At 44.4% G+C, this 19,832-nt stretch overlaps 1 protein-coding gene across 1 annotated transcript in view; it reads left to right on the top strand.

Annotated features, from left to right (window-relative positions):
* Positions 1 to 361: 361 nt before the first annotated feature.
* The window catches only part of T265_07128 (hypothetical protein), a gene marked incomplete at both ends in the record, with an annotated part of 47,678 nt that continues 28,207 nt past the window's right edge, over positions 362 to 19,832 (top strand). Inside the window, 4 exons of the mRNA XM_009172571.1 lie at positions 362 to 640; positions 11,870 to 11,999; positions 13,481 to 13,753; positions 16,911 to 17,053. Of these exons, the coding sequence (XP_009170835.1) occupies positions 435 to 640; positions 11,870 to 11,999; positions 13,481 to 13,753; positions 16,911 to 17,053 (752 nt within the window). The remainder of the gene's footprint in view (positions 641 to 11,869; positions 12,000 to 13,480; positions 13,754 to 16,910; positions 17,054 to 19,832) is intronic.

Genomic DNA, 19,832 nt, shown 5'->3' with positions numbered 1-19,832 from the left:
CCTCATCTTGCTATCACCCTAAACTCATACCAGCCATATTGATCACCGTCCATCCAGTTGCCTAGATTGGGAAAGTCCCCACTTGTACATTGTCCTTATCATGCGCCCACATGGTTTCTAAGCCCTTGTGAACGTGTGTATTGGAACATTCGTTCCGTCGAGGTGACTCTGTGTGTCTATTCATCCCACACGGCCGCACGATTGCATGAATCGATGGACGTACGGATGCACGGATGCACGAGCGCACAGACGCACGGACGCACCCGGATAGGCAATGCCGATTGGTCGACACTGCGCAAATTTATCACGGACCGGGACCTAAATATTCGTAATTGCTTATCACGGTGGTAAATCTTCATTTGACACCGTCGGATACCATCTCGGTTATAATATCGTAGCATCGTTTGGACGAGAGCAGATAACGGTGCATACTAATGACGGAGAAATCGGAGAGTGAAGCGAGCCCTAATCCCACGACGTCGGAGGCGACTCCCGCAAAGCAGGAGGAAGCTCCGGTCGAGGTGCCAAAATACAGGTCTGTGGTTTTGAGCGCGTACGGTGGCACGAAGCACGTTCGAGTTGAGTCGGAAGAAGTCAAGGCCCCTGGAAAAAACGAAATTGAGGTGACTGTGGAAGCATGGTGAGTAGAATCGCTGTTTGTTTTCTTTGTACACTGAGAATAAGATGCATATAATGCATAGCTGCTTAGGGCTCCAGGTGATCCTGAAATTGAAATCGGTCAAGACAGGTAGATGTTGATCACACACAGAATGGAATGTAAACCAGACGCCTCAACGAAGTTCAACAGTTCGTTGATGCATTCTGGCTGTCTTTCCGCACGTCTTGCCGTGACATGATGCTAAAAGCACCCGCGGATATCAGTCGGCGATTCATGTTAAATCTGAACAGATTGAAGTAATTCCTCGGCAGAATTGCCTAAGTGTAACTTGGCAAGTTATCGTTAGGTCTGCTGCATCAGGTTCAACCCAATTCCCTGGACGATGAAATCAAATTGACACTTGAAAGAATTTGATTCGTTTTTACCGTTTCTGGTGGTAGCAGACCACACACTGCTCAAGTAAAACCGATGCAAAAATATCACATTATTATATCTGATGTAAAATATCACTCTAAAACCTGGAGGGGAACTCTTCGATGATCTCAGGTTTACCAATCAAATCAGATCACCGAACTGTCATTACACTTGTTTCATTCTCCGTACAGTAAACGAGACGCATTTTTTCCAACCGAAGAGACATCACGGTAACACTTGAGTGAATTTCTGTTTCTCTGTTCCTCAACTGAGTGTGCAGCGCAGAGGTGCTTCGGACTTCTCCCGGCCAAGATTCTGAAGTACCGTTCGACGAAGCAGACATGATGAGGTTGATCGATTCAGTGAATTATCCTCAGTGGTTTGCAACTGCTTGTCATGAATGTCTCCTAAAGGCTCGCGGGTGAGTGAAGATCAGGACTGGAAGTTTCCTAGTACAAGAGCGATTGGAAAAGGTTTCTGGTGCGTTCCGGCATGTGATGTAAGCATTGTTGTGCCGACTTATTGAAAGATTTCAGCTCTCTGTCTCTCAGGGACAATGATTATCCGGTGCCCAAACCTTTAACGCTTGAATTCGACTTGAATGTAATTTCTTCTTGTTAGTTACTCATTCGAAGACCCCAGACACCATAATGTTCAACTTTGGGTGCACCAGACTTTTGGGAACAATGGTGGTTCTCTCTGCGGGAAGTCAACGCATTCAAAGAATGCAGGGATATTGCGGACGTTTTTGATAACAGAATATGAGTGATTGATTTAGACACGGATTGAATGTCGTACCTCTTGGACCCTAAAGTTCCATCATAGGTGATCAATGGAAACATTTTCCCACGAATGAGAAGGTGATACATGTAGATTTTATCAAATTTTCTTGGACCAGAGTGTTTTTTGTTTCAGGCCACAGAAACAGCCGAATGATGTTTAAAGCTGTGCAGCCGAACATGCAGAGTGATTTTCTGAATACTGGTAGCTCAGGTGTTTTGATTACCTTTTTGATCGTTTTCTGATCCTGACCAACAGCTGGATAATAGCTAATGCACCATGAAGCCATTACTGGTGTGACCCATCCATTGGGAGATATTCAACACTGTGACAGGACACTTCAGGGGGTACATTTAGCCCACCCTGCCTATGTCTGATTTCTGTTACGTCCAGATAGGGTGCTAAAATTGGAAACTTATCCCAACAAAGTCGGGAAGGCACATGTCTTACCAGTAGCCTCAGCGCACAGTTGACCAGTTGACTAGGTTGATGACTCGAGGTGCTATCCGCACTTTCAACAAGACCATAGGTTAGCAATTCATCTAAGCTGGAACTTGTAACATGATGGTACACATTTTTGCGCTAATATATTCCACACTGTATTTTTCGTTGGTCGTTGAATCGTTACTTCATTAAGTCGGGGGTTTGGTTTGTTTTTGCTGCTGGTTACCTATTGCTTTTTCCACCTGAATGAGAGATCCAACGGAGAGACGAGACTTTCGGATTCTTTCAGCGATACCTTTCATCATCGTCGTACAGTGGTTGTAGCTGCCGCAGTTTCGTTCACTGTTGAAATGGGGGGATGTAGCTGCGCATTGCAGGCGGGAGCTGATAAATTGGTGCATAAATCCAGCACTGTCAGTGGCCTGTCAAGTGGAGGAATTGGGAAGGGAACTATACATTGAAGGCAATACCTTGGATCCATGAGCGTCGTTGAGGGCGCGACTGGGTCATGTCTGACCATATCTCTAGCCATTTATATGAACCGTCTCGGCAATGCCCAGCGCAGCTGAGTATGCTGGTAATGGCTTTCACACTTCGCTGCCAAGTCTATGTTTGACCACCTCTGGCTCTCTTCCACCTTTCACGTGATTGCGCGAAAAGAGCCCTTCGAGGAAGTCGGTCGACTGGCATACGCTGCACGTGGCCAAGCCAGCGCAACCTATGCAGTGTGATTAGTTCATCTATCGAGGGTGAGTTATTTCTCCCGAATACCATTTGACGTACTTCAGCATTGCTGATCCGGTGTTTCTACCAGATTCGGGCAATGCTTCGAAGACATCGATGGTCAAACACTGAAAGTATTTTGACGTCCTCGGCGCGCAGCGGCCTGGTTTCTGATCCATATAGTAATATGGAGCGATGCCTTTAGTTCAGAGGGAATCTGCTCCTGATCAGCGATCAAATGTATTCAACTTTTTAATTTCATCGTCGGGTGCAAATTTTGTCGGAGAGACACAAGAGTGCACAGTGAGAATCAAATTAAACGCACCGGTATATTTTTTTGCTTGTCCTAAACACCTAGCGAACAATGCACTATTCATCCCTCTCTTACAGACATATTATTCGCTACTTTTCCCCTCGGTCAGGAATAAATGACGACAAGGCAATAGTCAGATGTGAGTGTGCGCGCTCGCTTGTCTCCATATCCCGCAAACGTAGGTCTAGACACCTGACGCTTGTTCGTTTCAGACTCCAGACACACAGAAGTGAGCATAAATATCCGTCTAAATGTAGGTCTAATACGAATTCTAGCAAATAATCAATAAAAAAGTACAAGTTGAACAAGGTCCCTCGTAATTAAATATTTTTTTACCACAACTGGAAACAGTTTAATCAGGTGTGGACTATTTTAATTGAAGTTGGTTGGTTAGGCGAAAACAAAATCATTTGTTCACTCGGAGGACTGTACTGACCATCTGGTCGAGAACTGGACTTGCAGGTTCACCCACAGTTGGTTAACTAATTACTGTTGTTCGAAATGCTCTTCAAGTCATTTCAATTAGTTAGTCAATGTTTTACGGGTTTTTGAATTTTTAACTTTGTGCTGTGTGACACTTGGGTAGATGAGGGGACGGCAACACTCGCGTAACTAGCTTGGCTCAATCAGAACGTTTGGAACCGACCAAGAAGCCATCAAATGTGTGATAGAAATTGGTGGGTTCGTTGCTGGATAGCGTTCCACTTTTCACCCATATGTTTCTTTTTTGAGCTCAGTGACTAAGGAGGAAACTTACTGCCTGGAAGGTCTATGGTTCAAAACCAACTAACTCAGGCGTCTCTTCTGAGTCAGTTTAAACTTGCAGAATCTAGCAGTATCTCATCCCTCGTACTTCCTTCGGATAGGCCTGACAGTCAGGCATCGAAAGGGTGTTAGATCTGAACGGTTAGCTATTTGTCATGCCTTTTAGGCTTTGTGATGCACTACTCATAAGGTTGCTGAAAATCCCTCCTATGCAACTTTATGAGTAGTGCATTACAACTACACATGTATCGCGATATCTCGAATAACGTAGTAACTGAAACAAGGGCGGCCTGGAAACATCAAAACCGAGAGATTTAGCTGGGTTCCAGGTGAGTCTCTCACAAAACCGAATTAGTTTGCAAGTGAGTGTATATTCGCGAATTTCGTGCAATTTGGTTTCAAGTAGAACATAAAGTTTACGGAAACTCGGGGACTGCGCCTACCTGATGAGCCCAGAGCAGAAGGGCGAAACCGGTCGTGGGCTGTCGAGGAGTTTTCAGCAACCTTATGAGTAGTGCATTACAAACTACATATGTAGTGGATATCTCGAATATCGTAGGGACTGAAACATGGTGCAGCACTTTCAGTTACCTGGAAACATCACAGACGATAGGTTCATCAGGGTTCCAGGTGAATCTCTCGCAAAACCAAATTAGTTTGCAAATGAGTGCATTTCGCTAACCTTGTCTTCTTAGCTGTATTCCATTCCCAACACTAGTAAGTCCTAATCGCGCACAGCAACCAGCAGACTTTTGACGGACATGATGGCTAGTGGTTTAGTCTGCCAGTTGGAAGGGATCTGGTCACTCGTTTCCCCGTCTGTCATATGATTCAGTCAACCTGAGAAATTGTCCACTTGGCTGGACGTCTCCGATCCACGAACAGACCAATTTGCAGGCTAATACTATTTCAAGTGGAAGCCTAACTGAACCCCAGATGGTTCTCTTCTTTATGAAATCCCTTAATTGAATGTGTGATTCTATTGGGACGATATTCGATATGTCGCAATGTGTTTTCCAGACACCGAACGTTGCCCGTAACCTTGCTAGGAAATCTCCGACAGCCCACGACCGGTTCCGTCCTTCTTGGACCTCTTCAGCGCCAGAGTTTCCCTCAGTTCCGCTTGATCCCAATCGTGCGCACTCATTCGCATATCCCAGCAAACCTACTTCAGTTGTTACGTTAGTCAACCTGCTAGTAAATTTTGAAAGCCGATTTGCTATTTAGAACGATACATCAACAGCATTTGTGAATTTTTCCTTGGTATAATCTCCCCCCTCCCACTAGGACAGAAGGGGATGGTTGTTTCGCCTGAAAGAAAGAACTAATATCCAAATCGATCATGATAAAGACGATAATGGTGACGGTGATGATAACACTGATCTCCCAATTCTTCTGAGGAAAATAAACTCGAACAAAAAGCGACTTTTTAGCGGCTCACGTGAGCATTATCGAAATTTTCAGATGAACTCAACTCGTTGAAAGAAGAACAGCTTATGCTCCGTGGGCCCCAGACTGGGTTACTCATGGAAGACAACAATGTGTTGCGTAATTGGTTTGCCTATTACATAGACATTTCCATGGCTATTCTTATAGCAAATGATATTCAAATAACATTACCTCTTGCGGTAACTTTGAAACCGAGGTCGGGGGCCTTTTTATCGGAAATTTCCACAAATGTACTATTCTCTAGGTCCCAAGAGTGGTGCTCATGCATATAACCTCCACAGCCCAAGAAGGGACAGTGAGTAAGGTTGCGCAATTCACTGCAAGAGGAAATTATTCTGGCCGTCTCCCGAGTGGCCCTCTAAATTTCAGTCAATACCACCTTTCGAACGCCAGAAGGCAACAACTCTTTGGATGTAATGACGTAATGGTCCCAGAAGATGTACCTTTTCACTTTCCCTGCATAAAAATAGGTGCGCTTAGTGTGAGAGGACCCTCAAGGTCATTCTTGGTTACCCCGACGTAAAAGCTAAAGTGGCACCGCTAATTTGGGGGTCGTAAAAATGCGCGACATTTTTAGAAAAGGTCATCGGGCTACGGAGGAAAAATTCACGAACGTTATGGGAAACGCCATAATTGCAGAAAACAAGGAATGTGGGTGCCTTTGGAAAACGGAATCACCGCTCTAGGAAGTTTATGTTTGGTAGCGAGTAGCATGAAGGTCACACGTAGCTCTCGTTTCGTTTGTCGTGTACCCCGCGTAGCGTATCGAGCAAAACTAAGCTGAATGCTTATAACAGCTAAAACACTTTTGGTGCTTAGCTGTCATACCACTTGAAGGAAAACAAAATCCACTCGGAAGCGGTCGAGGTGTCGGGAACGATTTCGAACTAAGAACCGGTCAGTGAGATCGCTCCCAGGCCACTGAACTATCTCGATTTCTGACCTGAGTGAAGCAGGTTACGAAACGATCTATCTGACTATTTGACTACTCGACTAAGCAAGAGCGCACAAAACTTACCGAGAGTGCTTTTTCTTCAAAGTTTGGAAGAATCTGGCTCGTGCAAACCGCACACAGAGTTTGCAAACAAGTGTGCAAACTGGTGGGGGCCTTTTTTGAGTATTACCTATTAGATGCGTTTCCTTTAAAGACATGGCTATCTTGTGTACCCCATACAGTGAGCATGAGCGTCACATTCTAAACAGTGTTCACAAAAAACGGATGTGTAACAGCCCAGATGGGTTAAAAAAAACGCGAGCGAAGGCATGCACTCGTGTGTTTTAATGGAGTTCGGAAGACCAAGCATGATGTCTACATTTGAAAAGCTTTGTCGCATTTAGTAACACTCACCCATCGCTACACAGTGATCTGACGAGACCACGTCAAAACCGCCGTCATAAAAAGTCTGGAGGATAACTTGATATGAAAAAGACTGACCCCTCAGTGAGCGTGCATATAAACGAGTACCTTGTGTCTAGCGTAATTCTATGTTAGCCACTAATGTCGAAAACAGCCAACAAGTAAGGAGGGTTTTCCACGGATCCCAAAAATCCTATGATGTATGGGGTTTTTCGTCCTTGGTAGAACAAATTTATATACCAGCATCCATCAGAAAATGTGGTTCTTGATTGATTCGCGTCTGTCGCTACTCTAAATCCCCAATGGTAATATGACCAAGCACTTTGTCGAATGAAGTTCAATCTTCAATCTACCGTGAATCGTACTTTGCTGGACTCTACGGCGCTTGTTCAAAACAGTTTCGAAATTCAGGTTCGAAATTCAAATAACTGCGCATTCTTTGTACAACTTTCTACACGATGTCTATCGATTCTTTACATCCCATATCCTTCCCATCATTCTGGTTCCGTCGTGGAAAATGCCGAATCCAGACTGTGTTGATGAATCGTTCTTCTGTGTTTACTTACAAGCGAATATTTATCCGAGTATACACCGATTCGCCATTTTCCTACCAAATCGTTATTGTCTGAAATCTTGCCGACTCGATCGATACTACCCTGGAACACCCAATCTGATGTTGCAACAAGTGGTTACAGACAACCGATGTTTACATAGTGGCTTGTTTTTCGAGGACATGGTGGGAAAAAGCGAGCCAATTCAGTCCCTGATAAGTTTATCATCCCGTTTGTATTTTGATTGTAAATTAAATGCCATAACGCGAATTCTCCGGGCTGCCCACTTATTCTTTTCCCGGAAAGGGTCGCTGATTAACTACTATGCGACAAAGATAAGGAGGCAGATGGAATCAGTTTGTCCTTCCGTTTTAGCTGATAGTTAATTCTTTTTGAAACAGTCGGAGTTCCTGTAAGCACATCATCATCATCATCACTGATGACAACGGGGTATAACTACCGTACCCTTCTGGAATCATACCTGCAGTGTTTGGCACGCTTACTTTGGTACACGTGAGGTCAGTCTGGTGAAACCTCAATATCGACCGGCGCGTCGCTCTTTCCATACCAGGATTCCTCACTCCCTTGATTCCACGAAAACTATACAAGGAGACTGATGCTTTCCCAATACTTGGAAGAATTTGTATTAAGAGAAACGTCTATAGAGACCAGTGACCGGTAACCATATATTTTTAGTTTGCGACTACTAGTAGATTTGTTTAAATACGTCTCTTTTGAACCACTGCCATGGCATGCATTTCAAACTGACCACATTACGCCACACGTATGTCGCTTTTAATCCGAGAAGACTTTCGATTGCAAAGCCTTTTTTGAGGTGAAATTACCCGAGTTACGGTGGAACCATTCACTCTCTAAGAGGTTAGGCGAAAGTTTACCCCTCTAGGACAGATTTTACTTCATTCATGAACTTGACGAAGGATCGTTTCAGCCAATACCACTTGGGCCCATAATTCCACCGCTCACCTCGTGGAAATGAATTTGCTGGTGAGAGATGTCTGAGGTGTTGGGAGAACAAGTGGTGAATCGATCGAAATATCGATTTCTTTTTAAGCTCTGTCGAGTTGTGAACCCGAAGCACCCTAAGATGTGAGATAAATTTTGACCCCCCCCCCAAAGAACTTCGGAAAACGACATCTAGTTTTATGAATGACTGGCTAATAAATCGAGTTCCATCGTTCAATAGAGGGCCGTTTCCACCTTATAGGTAATTAGGAGCCCTGCGACCGATGAGTCGGAAACCCGGAAGAAGCGGAGTGACATGATTAAAGTTTCATTCATAAAAGAAACTACTCACAAGGTTGCTGAAAACTCTTCGACAGCCCAGACCGGTTTAGGTTGCTGGAAACTCTTCGACAGCCCAAGACCGGTTTCGCCCTTCTGCTCTGGGCTTATCAGGTAGGCCAGCGGTCCCCGAGTTTCCGTCAACCTTATGTTTCACTTGAACGCAAATTGGACTGTTTTCGAGAAAAACACTCATTTGTAAATCAATTTGGTTTTCACGAGAGACTCGACTGAATCTCTCGTTTATGATATTCTACAACTGAATGCACTGCACACAGACCGCCTCATGATTAAGTTGGCACGATATTCGAGATATCGTAAGGGAATATCATACATGAGAGATTCAGTTGCATCTATTGTGAAAACCAAATTTATTTGCAGATGAGTGTATTTCTAAAAAACAGTCCAACTTGTGTTCAAGTAGAACATAAGGTTGACGGAAACTCGGAGAATGAGCCCACCCGATGAGCCCAGAGCAGAAGGGCGAAACCGGTCTTGGGCTGTCGAAGAGTTTTCAGCAACCTTGTGAATAGTTTCCTTTATGAAAATATACTGCGATATCTCGAATACCGTGCCAATCAAATCATGAGGCGGCGTGTGTGCAGCACATTCAGAATATCATAAACGAGAGGTTCAGTTGAGTCTCTCGTGAAAATCAAAGTTTCATTCACTTCATCCAATTCACTTGGATGAACCTGAAGACGGGAATTTGCCAACTCTGTGATCGATCGCTTTCAGCCCTCACTGCATACCGATGCGCGAACTTTCAGCTAGGAATCTTGTACACTTTGCACAATTCAATGAATTGCCAAAAACTAAAGGTTTCCTTTTATGCCTCGCACATTTCTAATTGATTTCATTTATGTGAGCTAGATGCTGTGGATTTTACAACCACTTCAGTTACATGTTTCGGACACATGTATCACTCTTTATGTCAAGTCAGGTTTGCCGAAACGCAATTTTTAATTCCAGTCGACAAAAAAAGAGGAAATGAAGTGCGAAATTCTCCTGAAGCATTTTTGCTATTCCTTCACATGTTTTGGGTCCTATCGGGGTGTTATAAATTGTACCTGAATTGAGTGGCGAGGTTGAAAAAAGTTGAAATAAAATATCACACAACTAAATGGACTAATCTCGAGTCACCCGTATTCTTGTCAAGACTAAAAACAGTATATTCGGGGAGCGACATCTCTGAAAAAGGTCGTTTTGGGCTGAAGTTCTTTGGATATGTCGTGACGGTCCCACTTTCCTTCACTTGCCCCGCAAACAGAAAATATCAGCGCAGAAATTGTGTTTCAAAACGTACCACTGAACGGTCTTACTGGAATTCTCTCAGCACAAATTGTTTCACTCCTAATGACCATGTTCAGCCTGGAAGAGACTGTGGAATGCACAACCTTGAGGACGAACCATCGCTGGAAAAAATGGGGTGAAGTTTCCCCCAGGGAAAATCTCGTGGCTCGTGGGCATGTTGGTTAACCAATCCCCTTTCGTGACCACACGTTTGTTGAATCCTACTAATTCTGTGATGGCCTTAGGTAGAAAAGTGACTGTTGCCGGAACTCATCCACTGCCACAGATAATAGCCGGAAGTGAGCTGCACTGAGGTTAGATTGGATTTCACGTCAGTAATTTCACCAGCTTCTGTGCGTCCCGTCGTATCTGCTGGCCATTATCTGCGAGGGGGTGCCAAGAAGAAAAAACTGTGGATGTTCTGAGCCTTCCAAATAATGTGAAAGTTTCAGCAAGATGAATGAGATATTGGGAAGCGTGTCAACATGTTGAAAATTGCGGCAGTGATCACTCAAGAATGATTACCTTAGGTCGATATATTGTCTAGAAACCCGGTTTCAGACTTCCCCACCTCAGAAGTGACTCTGTTAGTCTGCTGAATCCGTCTGATCGTCCAGGCTCACTGTCTTCCTGACTTCCCGGAATTCCATACGTTGGTGCTTCGCCTAAGTGGAATTCCGATGATCCGAACGATAAAGGAACGAGAAAGTCAAAAAGTAGATACGCTAGACACGTGACTCATTCTGTTTTAGAATGCCTTTCTTTTGCAGATAGCAGTGAGACCCGCTTTCCAACATTGGTCCAGCGGTGAGTAAGATGTAACTACAAAACGACAGAGTCCTGAAGTGCAACATTAAATGTGGCCGCAGAAGTCCCCCATTGTTCCAGGAGGGTCCTGGAATATAACTGTAGTGGAGGGGAAACATCAAATCAAATGTCATCTCATGTTGACTCACCCACACAAAACAGCTGTCATATTCAGAGAAACTCCACATCGTTGTACGAGTGTTCCAACGCAATAACTCTGCATGTTTCGATTGTTCCTAATTTGATGAACTGGTACGAAATTTTGTGTTTAAATCTCAAGGGATTATACATTTTGTCGTTTGTCGGGCAACCACCAAGCTGCCCCACCTGGCAGTGTAGGATCTCGGATGAACCTAAAGGCAAAATCTATGTGGTTGTCTGAAGAAAACCCAACCGTTTTAGCCTGATCAAAAAAACAATCCATAATTTTCGAGCTGGCTGTCAGTTCGCACTGTTCCGTTCGATAAATTGGCATCAAGTTATTTGACAAAGATAATTCCAGCCTACTGATTTCTCCTTCGGGACAGATTGTCGAGCAAAAAGAGAATTAACTCGACCTTCCTTTTGTGAACAGGCTAGCACTTTCGGTAATGTGAGGGGGTTTGGCAATGTTAAAAAAACGATGCAGTCCTTTCATTCAGGTTAATCTATGCTGAAGAGCTGTACAGATGTTTCGTCCCTTTGAGGAATAATTGGTCATGAAACTAAGATGATTCTCGAACCCTGAGCTGATAGTTTGAACACCTAATCACTCGGCCAAGAGCGGCAGATCAGCAGTGTAATTAACTCGCACTTAGACAGAATATAGCGCCGCCACTCGTCTTGATCATTTTCGGCCTTCCAGTACAGACTGACTTCAATTACAGAATCATATATCCAGAACGATATACAGGCAAACTCTATGGGGCTTTCTGTCGATGTATATCACATGAAAAAGATCTGTGGACGTTATCCCCCGGTCAACACCGAACCGGCTATCTCTGTTCCTGATTTCTGATATGACGTTTCGTTCTTTGAGCAGCCCATTTGGTTTCACTCTCCCTCCCCCTCAGTGGAATGAATTTCTTGGATATTATGGTCCGCCAAGGCCTGATCGATCAGACGACTAAACCTCCATTCGTCTTGGGAGCTGAATGTGCGGGAACTGTGTCAGCCGTCGGTGAAGATGTCACCACATACAGAGTAAGTCACGATCGCTCTATCCACACAAAACTGGTTCTCAAAGCTTAGTACTTACTGACACAGTCCGTTTATACTCACACTGGCATTTGTTCACAATCAACGGGAAAGTGGCTTGGATATGCATGTAGGGTTCATGGTGGATAAAAAATCAATAAACGTTTTAAAACGCTATTTCCATGACCTTGTACTTGCACTTTTTCATATTTATTTCGGCGATCCACAACAAAGACGCCAAACGGGTTAGTTGACTGGCCATTCGAACAAGAAAACGGGTTCTATCAGGAGGTCAGGTTCCTGAAAGTAACCTCAGAACACCCGGAACCTACTGCTCCACCAAAATCTCAACGGGAAAGCCGATAAGCATCCAGACCAGTCAATCATTCAATCAATTCAGCAAAAGCTGATGAGTGTTCTTGCACGCCACAGAAGCACGACCGAATGTGATCAGCGCTCAGGCATTTCATAGAGGCACGATCGATGTTGATGGGTGTTCACTAACGCCTATCAAACAGCCTGGATCAATGTCAGAAAGTCCCCTTTAAATAGTGTGGGGCCGTTGTAACTTTTGCACTCGAACTCGCTTGTTCGGAATATAGCGGTTGTGTTCCCTTCTGTGAGCTTTCTTTCCCCGGCACCAGGCACTGGAGCGGGTTAACAGCAGATACCACAGGTCGACGAACCAGCAGATCTAACAGATTCACAATTTGTTTACACCCCAGAAAAAACCTGCTACGTACAACATGATTCGAGCAAAGAAATTCAGTGTGACAGTGGAACTTTGGACCCTCTGGTGCACGCAAACTTACGTTTGGATACACAAGTGAATGTCTGTTGCATGAATCAGTTCATAGTTCAGTCAGTTCGCTGTTTCTTTCACGCTGAACTGGCACAAACCCTCTGGTAACTATCCGCGGACAACCTACAAGTTTTTTGATGAATAGTTGACATTTGAACTTGCCGGGAGCCCCGAAAATGTACTTCTTGTTTGTCAACAGAGAAGACACTTGGAATGTAGGTGATTAATTTATTAAATAGGTCTTTGACATAAAGCAAGCCACTTCAATCTTTCTAGTGTTTGGTTTTATTCTGGTTCGCGTTTTAAGTTTGAACGAAACCTGAGAAACTCGGTCCCATCAAGGTCATAGTTTCTGTTACTCAATAATGGACAAATGTCGCTCACATACAAACCCTTCCAACTGGACAAGTCTCTGTAAGAACTGTTAATATACGACTTCGAGAACACCTGCTCAAGGTTCCAGCACTCGGTACCTAGGGAGACCCTTGCAAGCTGTGTTTGTTATTTGGCTGGAGACGTGTGAAGAACCCAAACAAACTGCTGTTCAAGTCAGGGTTGATTAACACAGCGTGGATAAAGCTTCCGAAATCATGTTCTTTTGCCTGTTCGTAAACGTTAAGAGGATGTCATTCATACTGTTGGTCTGGTACTTTGTCTACGACTATGTTATAAACCCAACCAACAGGTCGGCGATCGCGTCGTAGTCATACTGGAGTCCGGGGCTTGGGCGGAAAAGATTATCATCCCGGTCGAGAAGGAAGTCAAAGCCGAGGGAGCTGAAAAACCAACCAAGGAATTCGCAGAATCCACGATCGTTTTACCCTGGCCTTCTTCGTTGTCCGCGGCGGAAGCTGCCATCTTGCCGTTTGCCTACTTGCCGGCCTACTTTCTGCTACACAAAGTGGCCAATGTTTCACCTGGAGACGTGGTCCTCGTTCATTCGGCGGGTGGAGGCGTTGTAAGTTGTCTGACGGTGACTTTAGGGTCAACTAAATAGGTTATTAGTCAATTTGGTTTTCACGAGAGACTCAGTTGAATCTGTCGTTTATGATGTCCTCCAGCTGAATGTGCTGCACACGGGCCGTTTCATAATTCAGTTGGCACAATATTCGAGATATCGCAGTACAATTTTATAAAGGAAACTACTCACTAAACTGATTAGCAAATGAGTGTATTTCTCAAAAACAGTCCAATTTGGGTTCGAGTAGAACATAAGGTTGACGGAAACTCGGGGACTGCGCGCCTACCTGATGAGCCCAGAGCAGAAGGGCGGAACCGGTCGTGGGCTGTCGAAGAGTTTTCAGCAACCTTGTGAGTAGTTTCCTGTTGGCTTTGTTAGTACAGATCCGTGTACTTGTGAAATGGGCAACTCTGATCAAGCAAGCCCCATTCACAAAGTCTCATGGGTTTTTCGCTGCTTGTGGGCCTCGTGAGTACCATGGACAGCTTCCAAATACTTCCAACCAGTTCACCGCTTGAGATAAACCAGATTATTGCGTATATCTGGAAACAACTTTAGGATACGAGTTTGTATTCCTGCCAAAAGTACAGGGCAGTGACTGACTGACTGGAGACACCACTTGAAAGCATTGAAGCCCTATTCCAAGAAGAACAGATTATTCTTATCTGAGCTTTCAGTTGTGCAATTTCTAGCTTTAGCCTGCTTTAAGGGCGGGCCCGTAACAGTTGTAACAGTGAATATATAGGCCGAAAATAGAGAATGTACTCTTAGGAGGAAGATAGATGCCAATCTAATTCAAAAGATATAACTTGAAGAACTTCAAGTTATTTTATGGGTTATTCCCATGTTTCTCCGGTGAAATTCGAACCACTGTATGCAATTCTCAAACCGGTGAGGTGCATAAACTGTGTTGTGAAAAAAAACGCAACACGTTTAACACAGGACAATGTCACTGTACACTGGTAGTCAGCGTAGCAACGACCTCACAAGGTGAAATACAGTCATTTTCACACCAGTTAAGCTCAACTCATTCCTAACTTGAGCTCTCCTTCTTGATATTCCTCGACCGAATGTACTGCATAAAGGCCGTATCAAGTCTCATTTGTTATCATATTCAAAATATGCAGTACAGTCCCCTGAAGGATACTGCTCACAAGGTTGCCGAACACTTACCGGGCCTTTCTTACTCAGGGGCGAGATGGTCCAAGTGGTTAGGGCGCGAACTTACTGACCGGAATGTCCCTGGTTCGAACCCGACCTCTGCCTCCCGACTCCCCTGTCTAGGCTTGGGCAACCTGGCTGGCAGTATCCCAGCCCTCCTGCAACCTTCGGGTTTAATGGGATCTGGGCACCGAAAAAGTGCTACAGCTGAACGATTTTTTCTTTCTTACTCAGCCATATGCGATGTGTACCCAAGCTAATGCTTATAAAGAATGATCAATGAAGGGAGAAACTTATGGCGAACCTCAACATCCATGACAATGGTATTAGCTCAGCAAAACCGAAAATCTATGCAGCGGAACAAATACGTTTTTGAGGTGAATTATAGTCTGAAGTCAAATAAATTCTCTAAAGAGTGTTGCGCTAACCAGTGTCAGTACTGTAAATTTCACAAAATATTCCTCTGCCTTGGCAACCAGTTTGGGACACAGTTATCGCTGGCGCATTACATTGTGCTAACGTGCAGCGAAACTCACCGAATTTAATTACCATAGTCAAAAGACGTGTTACAGTTTTCAGTCTTTGTGTGTTTGTAATGTCTGCAGATCAATACTGTTGGGCTGTGCTACGCGGATTCCTGTGAAAGTTTACAAAATTAGTCAAACATCCGACAAAAGGAACACAAGAAAATAAAGGAGAAAGTAGTTGGTGCAGCGTCTAACCGGTCGTAACAGGAGATAAAGTTCCTATGGAAAAGCCGGTGAACACCTGTGTGGTATACCTGGGTTAAAGATGGTTAGATTTGAGTGGGCGGTGTCTTTCGCCTAGTTGTAATAAGACGGACACCGTGAGACTAATTCACTGGTATAAACTGTCTAACTGCTCAGGGTCGATATGGTTGAAAGGACCATCTCACTGCATTCCTACTTGACAGTAGCATATCGACTGGGCTTGGCGAACCCCCGTACAGACAAGTAAATTTTTAATATAAGGGGTGACTGTTGACCACTGCTGGTGGGAACATTACTGTTAAAATACCTTCAAGCTTGTCGAACCGGTGATCTAATTCACTGATTTGGAAGATAATGTCGGTCAAGCAGCTGTACCGCGACGTAGTTTGATGCTCTTCACCTGTGTTTTTGAGTTGATAGTCTTGACCGATAAACGGTTGCCGGCATTACATCCACCACAGAACGTATGATACTTTGGACTGTGATCCAGATCAACCTTCCTTAAATGTCAGGAGGAAGATGACTTTATAATTCGTGTGTATATTTCTTCCTTTTCGACAACCTTTCCGGCAACGCATCAAATACAGAAAGTAGCATCCTTTCCACCTGCCCGATGTAAAATAAAACATCGTGTGCGTAAAATCTATCTAGATGACTCGCTTGTGACAGCCAACAGCACTACCACCCGCAACTGATGAGAAAGCCAAATGAAACTCGAAAGGCGTATGGTAGCTGTGACGGCAATGCAAACTAATTTAGCCCACTGGTGGATGTAACTCCTAAAAACGTGTCCTCTCAAAGGGGTTGTCTTCACATTTCGGGTGATACGGGATTCTCACTGAAGCTTTCGCCACAGCAGTTTAAAAAGGCGAAAACTTCAAGTCTTCGCACATCAAAAATTGTCGCCAAGTATATCACCAATGTGAGCATGCTTTGAGATGGATCAAGTGGTTAGAGTACGAATCTACTGACCGGAAAGTCCGTGGTTCGAACCCGACCTCTGCCTCTCAACTTCTGTCTGGTTTGGGCAACCTGGCAGTATCCCAGCCTTCATGCTTCCTTCTGGTGACATGGCAGCTAGGCATGAACGGGTGTCATAGCTGAAAGATGTTTCAAAAAGTAAGAAAACAACCCTCTAGTTCCAAATATCTGCTACGTCAACCTTTTCTGGAATGACCACTACTTCGCTAAGAGTTGCGAAGTCATCCTCGAACAAGTTGTCATCATTTCCAACTTCCTTTCATCTTCCTCACCTTTCCTAGGGCAGCGCCATTGGCCAACTAGCCAAAACGATACCCGATGTCAAACTGATTGGTACGGCATCCAAGGCGAAACACGAGAAATTGACTGGATTGTACGACGTGCTTCTCACACCTGATCAAGACTGCTTGGTTGAAATTAAAAAGTAAGTAAGTTTCACATTGGGACCAAAATAGGTCGAAGGTGGGATCTTCATCAACAAACTTTGGTGTGCAATCGTGAAAAACCTATTTACTGCTAGTGCATTCGAAGTAGCTGAATAGTTGTATCCCGTGTTTACTTTAAACATCGTTTGTGTTGTTGAGGTCATTCGTGTCGGGATCGGGCAACTACAAATGAGTGTGTTTTTCGTTCCCCAGCTAGGATGTCCTTATCGCACACGGCCTTCATTCCGGTCATATTTACTTTCCTTATAACGATCATAAGACATACTTGCGAAAGTTCACAAAACGGTCCCGTGCATGTGCTGACTGATAACGTGTTCTGCTAACCTTGCCCGATGGAGTCAGATACCAGATGCGATGCATTTATACGTAAATGGCTCACTGGCCTTCAGGGCTTGTTATAAACCTTGATGCATAAAAGTCCTGGGTGGAGATACTTCCTCCTTATACGCGGTCATACGGCTACATTGATCCGATTTGCCCATCTGTACCTCTTCGGTGCGGACTCATACTCCATTGCCAATAGACTTTACTATCAGTCCGGAGGCAGGCAGATCAGTTTCTACCACTGGGATAAGTCACTCCAGTAATATATTCGGCTGTGTTCTTTATAAATTATAGAGGTGGACTGGACCGAATATCTGGTGATCTGCAAGGAGTCCACGCAGGTGGGTGGGCGCAATAAATTAGCAATCAAGAGATGCTGACTTGCTCAATATTTCCGTTGACGATTTGCAGGAGACATTGCTTACTGGGTGCCTATTTGGGTAGCTGAAGACATCCTGTTAGGCAGTCATTTACTACAAGCACCAATTTTACTGAACACATCCACAGTTACAGCAGAAATCTGTTTTTCTATAGCGGAAAATGTCGGTAGCTCAGGTAGCGTAGATGGTCGTTGGCTTGTTTGCTGAGCTGGGCAATTTGACTGCAAACGTTTCATCATTAATCGAGGTGACATCGTCAGTGCGTTATTGGGGAGTGTAGTTGTGCGTAGCGGTGGGTTACTGGTTGTGCGTTCAGTAGTATTACGTGTGTGTTAATATACGCGCTGGGAGCCGGGGATGACCTTCGACCGTGATTAATTATTCGGTCGGGCTTTTCCATTGATTGCTCTGTTATCCCCTGTCCTCATTCGCCGATGCCCACGTGACCTTTGAGCTTGGCATCCCTCGCCGTCGTAGTCTGGTCGATGTTGGAGTGACCTTTGTCCTTCCGAGTTCCGGCTTGTGACCTTTATTGATTTGACTCCGAGGAGTTCCTTGCTTCTTCGTTTGTGAATCCATTTTTTCGGTCCTCCTTGAGTGTTCCGGTTGAGATGTTGGCCTTTTGCACTAGAGTTGCGTAAACTGAATTCAGTTCGATGCGCCGGTTGATCGAATCTGCCGTGGAGCACCATGCTTCCAGAAATTCTCTTCCGTGCCGCATGTCTCCGTATGTCAAAATTTTCCCGTATGCCAAAATTTTCGCGCTCTCCAGATTGAATTTGTGGCCTTCCTGGTCCTCGTGTATAGTTATAAAGGACAGGGGGTCATGCCTCCTGACAACCGCATTGTATTCCTTTTTTCGTGTACATAATTTCCTCCAAGTTTGTCCAATGTAGAATTTGTTGCATTCGTTGCGGTTGGTTTCGTGTGTGTTAAGAAACTTAGCCATTCATGTTTCCAGCGGTGCTCCCTTAAGAACGGAATGGCGTTCAGTAAAAAAAATATACTTTTCTCGCCCCAACATTTCACTGATAAACTTGTTAGCTCATAATCGACATGATCCGATAGGCTTGCAATTACCACACAAAAATTGTGGACCATTGATACAGACAGAAGGGTTTCAGATTTCGTCATGTTCAAAAGGAACAAACTCCAAGCGAAATCAACGAAGAAACTTCAGCATAGGGGGTCACCAACCACATCACTCCATTTGAACCGTGCTCCTTCAGCCACAGCAAGTCATTCGGGGGTTGATTTGCAGAGAGAGGGAGATTACTGGAATAAAATTACTTCGTACAGATTCTTGTCAGTAGTTTACCTTACTAGACATGCCAGAATTCGAAATACAAACATGCGAGACGATTTTGTTATCACTATACCACCAGTACATATTGATCTAGCTGAACTGATGGGATCGATCCTGGGACCGTGATCGATGAAGCGGTCAGATGTTTGATGAACCCTCATTTGAGTAACATGCAAGGTAGAACTCATGAAATTTCTACCCTTGAAAGCTGAATCCATAGCTTTCGTCGTTTGGTCTGGACCGCCATGTGGCCAGAACACAAGCAAACGGTTCAGACGAGAATCACGCAGCTCCGAGTTCTAAGAAGCTACTGACGAGTTCCCTTGAAGGGCTAACGATTCTCCGTTACAGCCGAAGAAGATACAACTCAGTCAGGACGATGGGTAAACAGCAGCAGTTTGGGCATATTCCACCAGGAAAACTGAGTCACAAAGCTTTGCCAATAACTGTACACCTGGCGACATGTAGCTTGTATTAAAGTGACGTGGCTTTCTGTGGATACCGGAAGGCGCACCGACTTATCCAAACAACTTGAGGATGCGTGGAAGAGCGCCAGCAGTTCAACCATAATTTAGCAAGAATCCTCCGTTCTAAAGGACGTGATGATCTATAGTGGCTCCCCAGTTATGAAAAAGTATGCCTCGATACAACAGACATTAATAATTGATCGATGAGCTCATGCCAAACCAACAGTATGGACAACGTGATTTTGATTATTCTCTGCTCCACAATGAGGTTATACTTTCG

The sequence above is a fragment of the Opisthorchis viverrini genome (assembly GCF_000715545.1).
Source record: "Opisthorchis viverrini unplaced genomic scaffold opera_v5_161, whole genome shotgun sequence".
Classification (NCBI taxonomy): domain Eukaryota; kingdom Metazoa; phylum Platyhelminthes; class Trematoda; order Opisthorchiida; family Opisthorchiidae; genus Opisthorchis; species Opisthorchis viverrini.
This window is presented reverse-complemented; position numbering and strand designations above follow the sequence as displayed.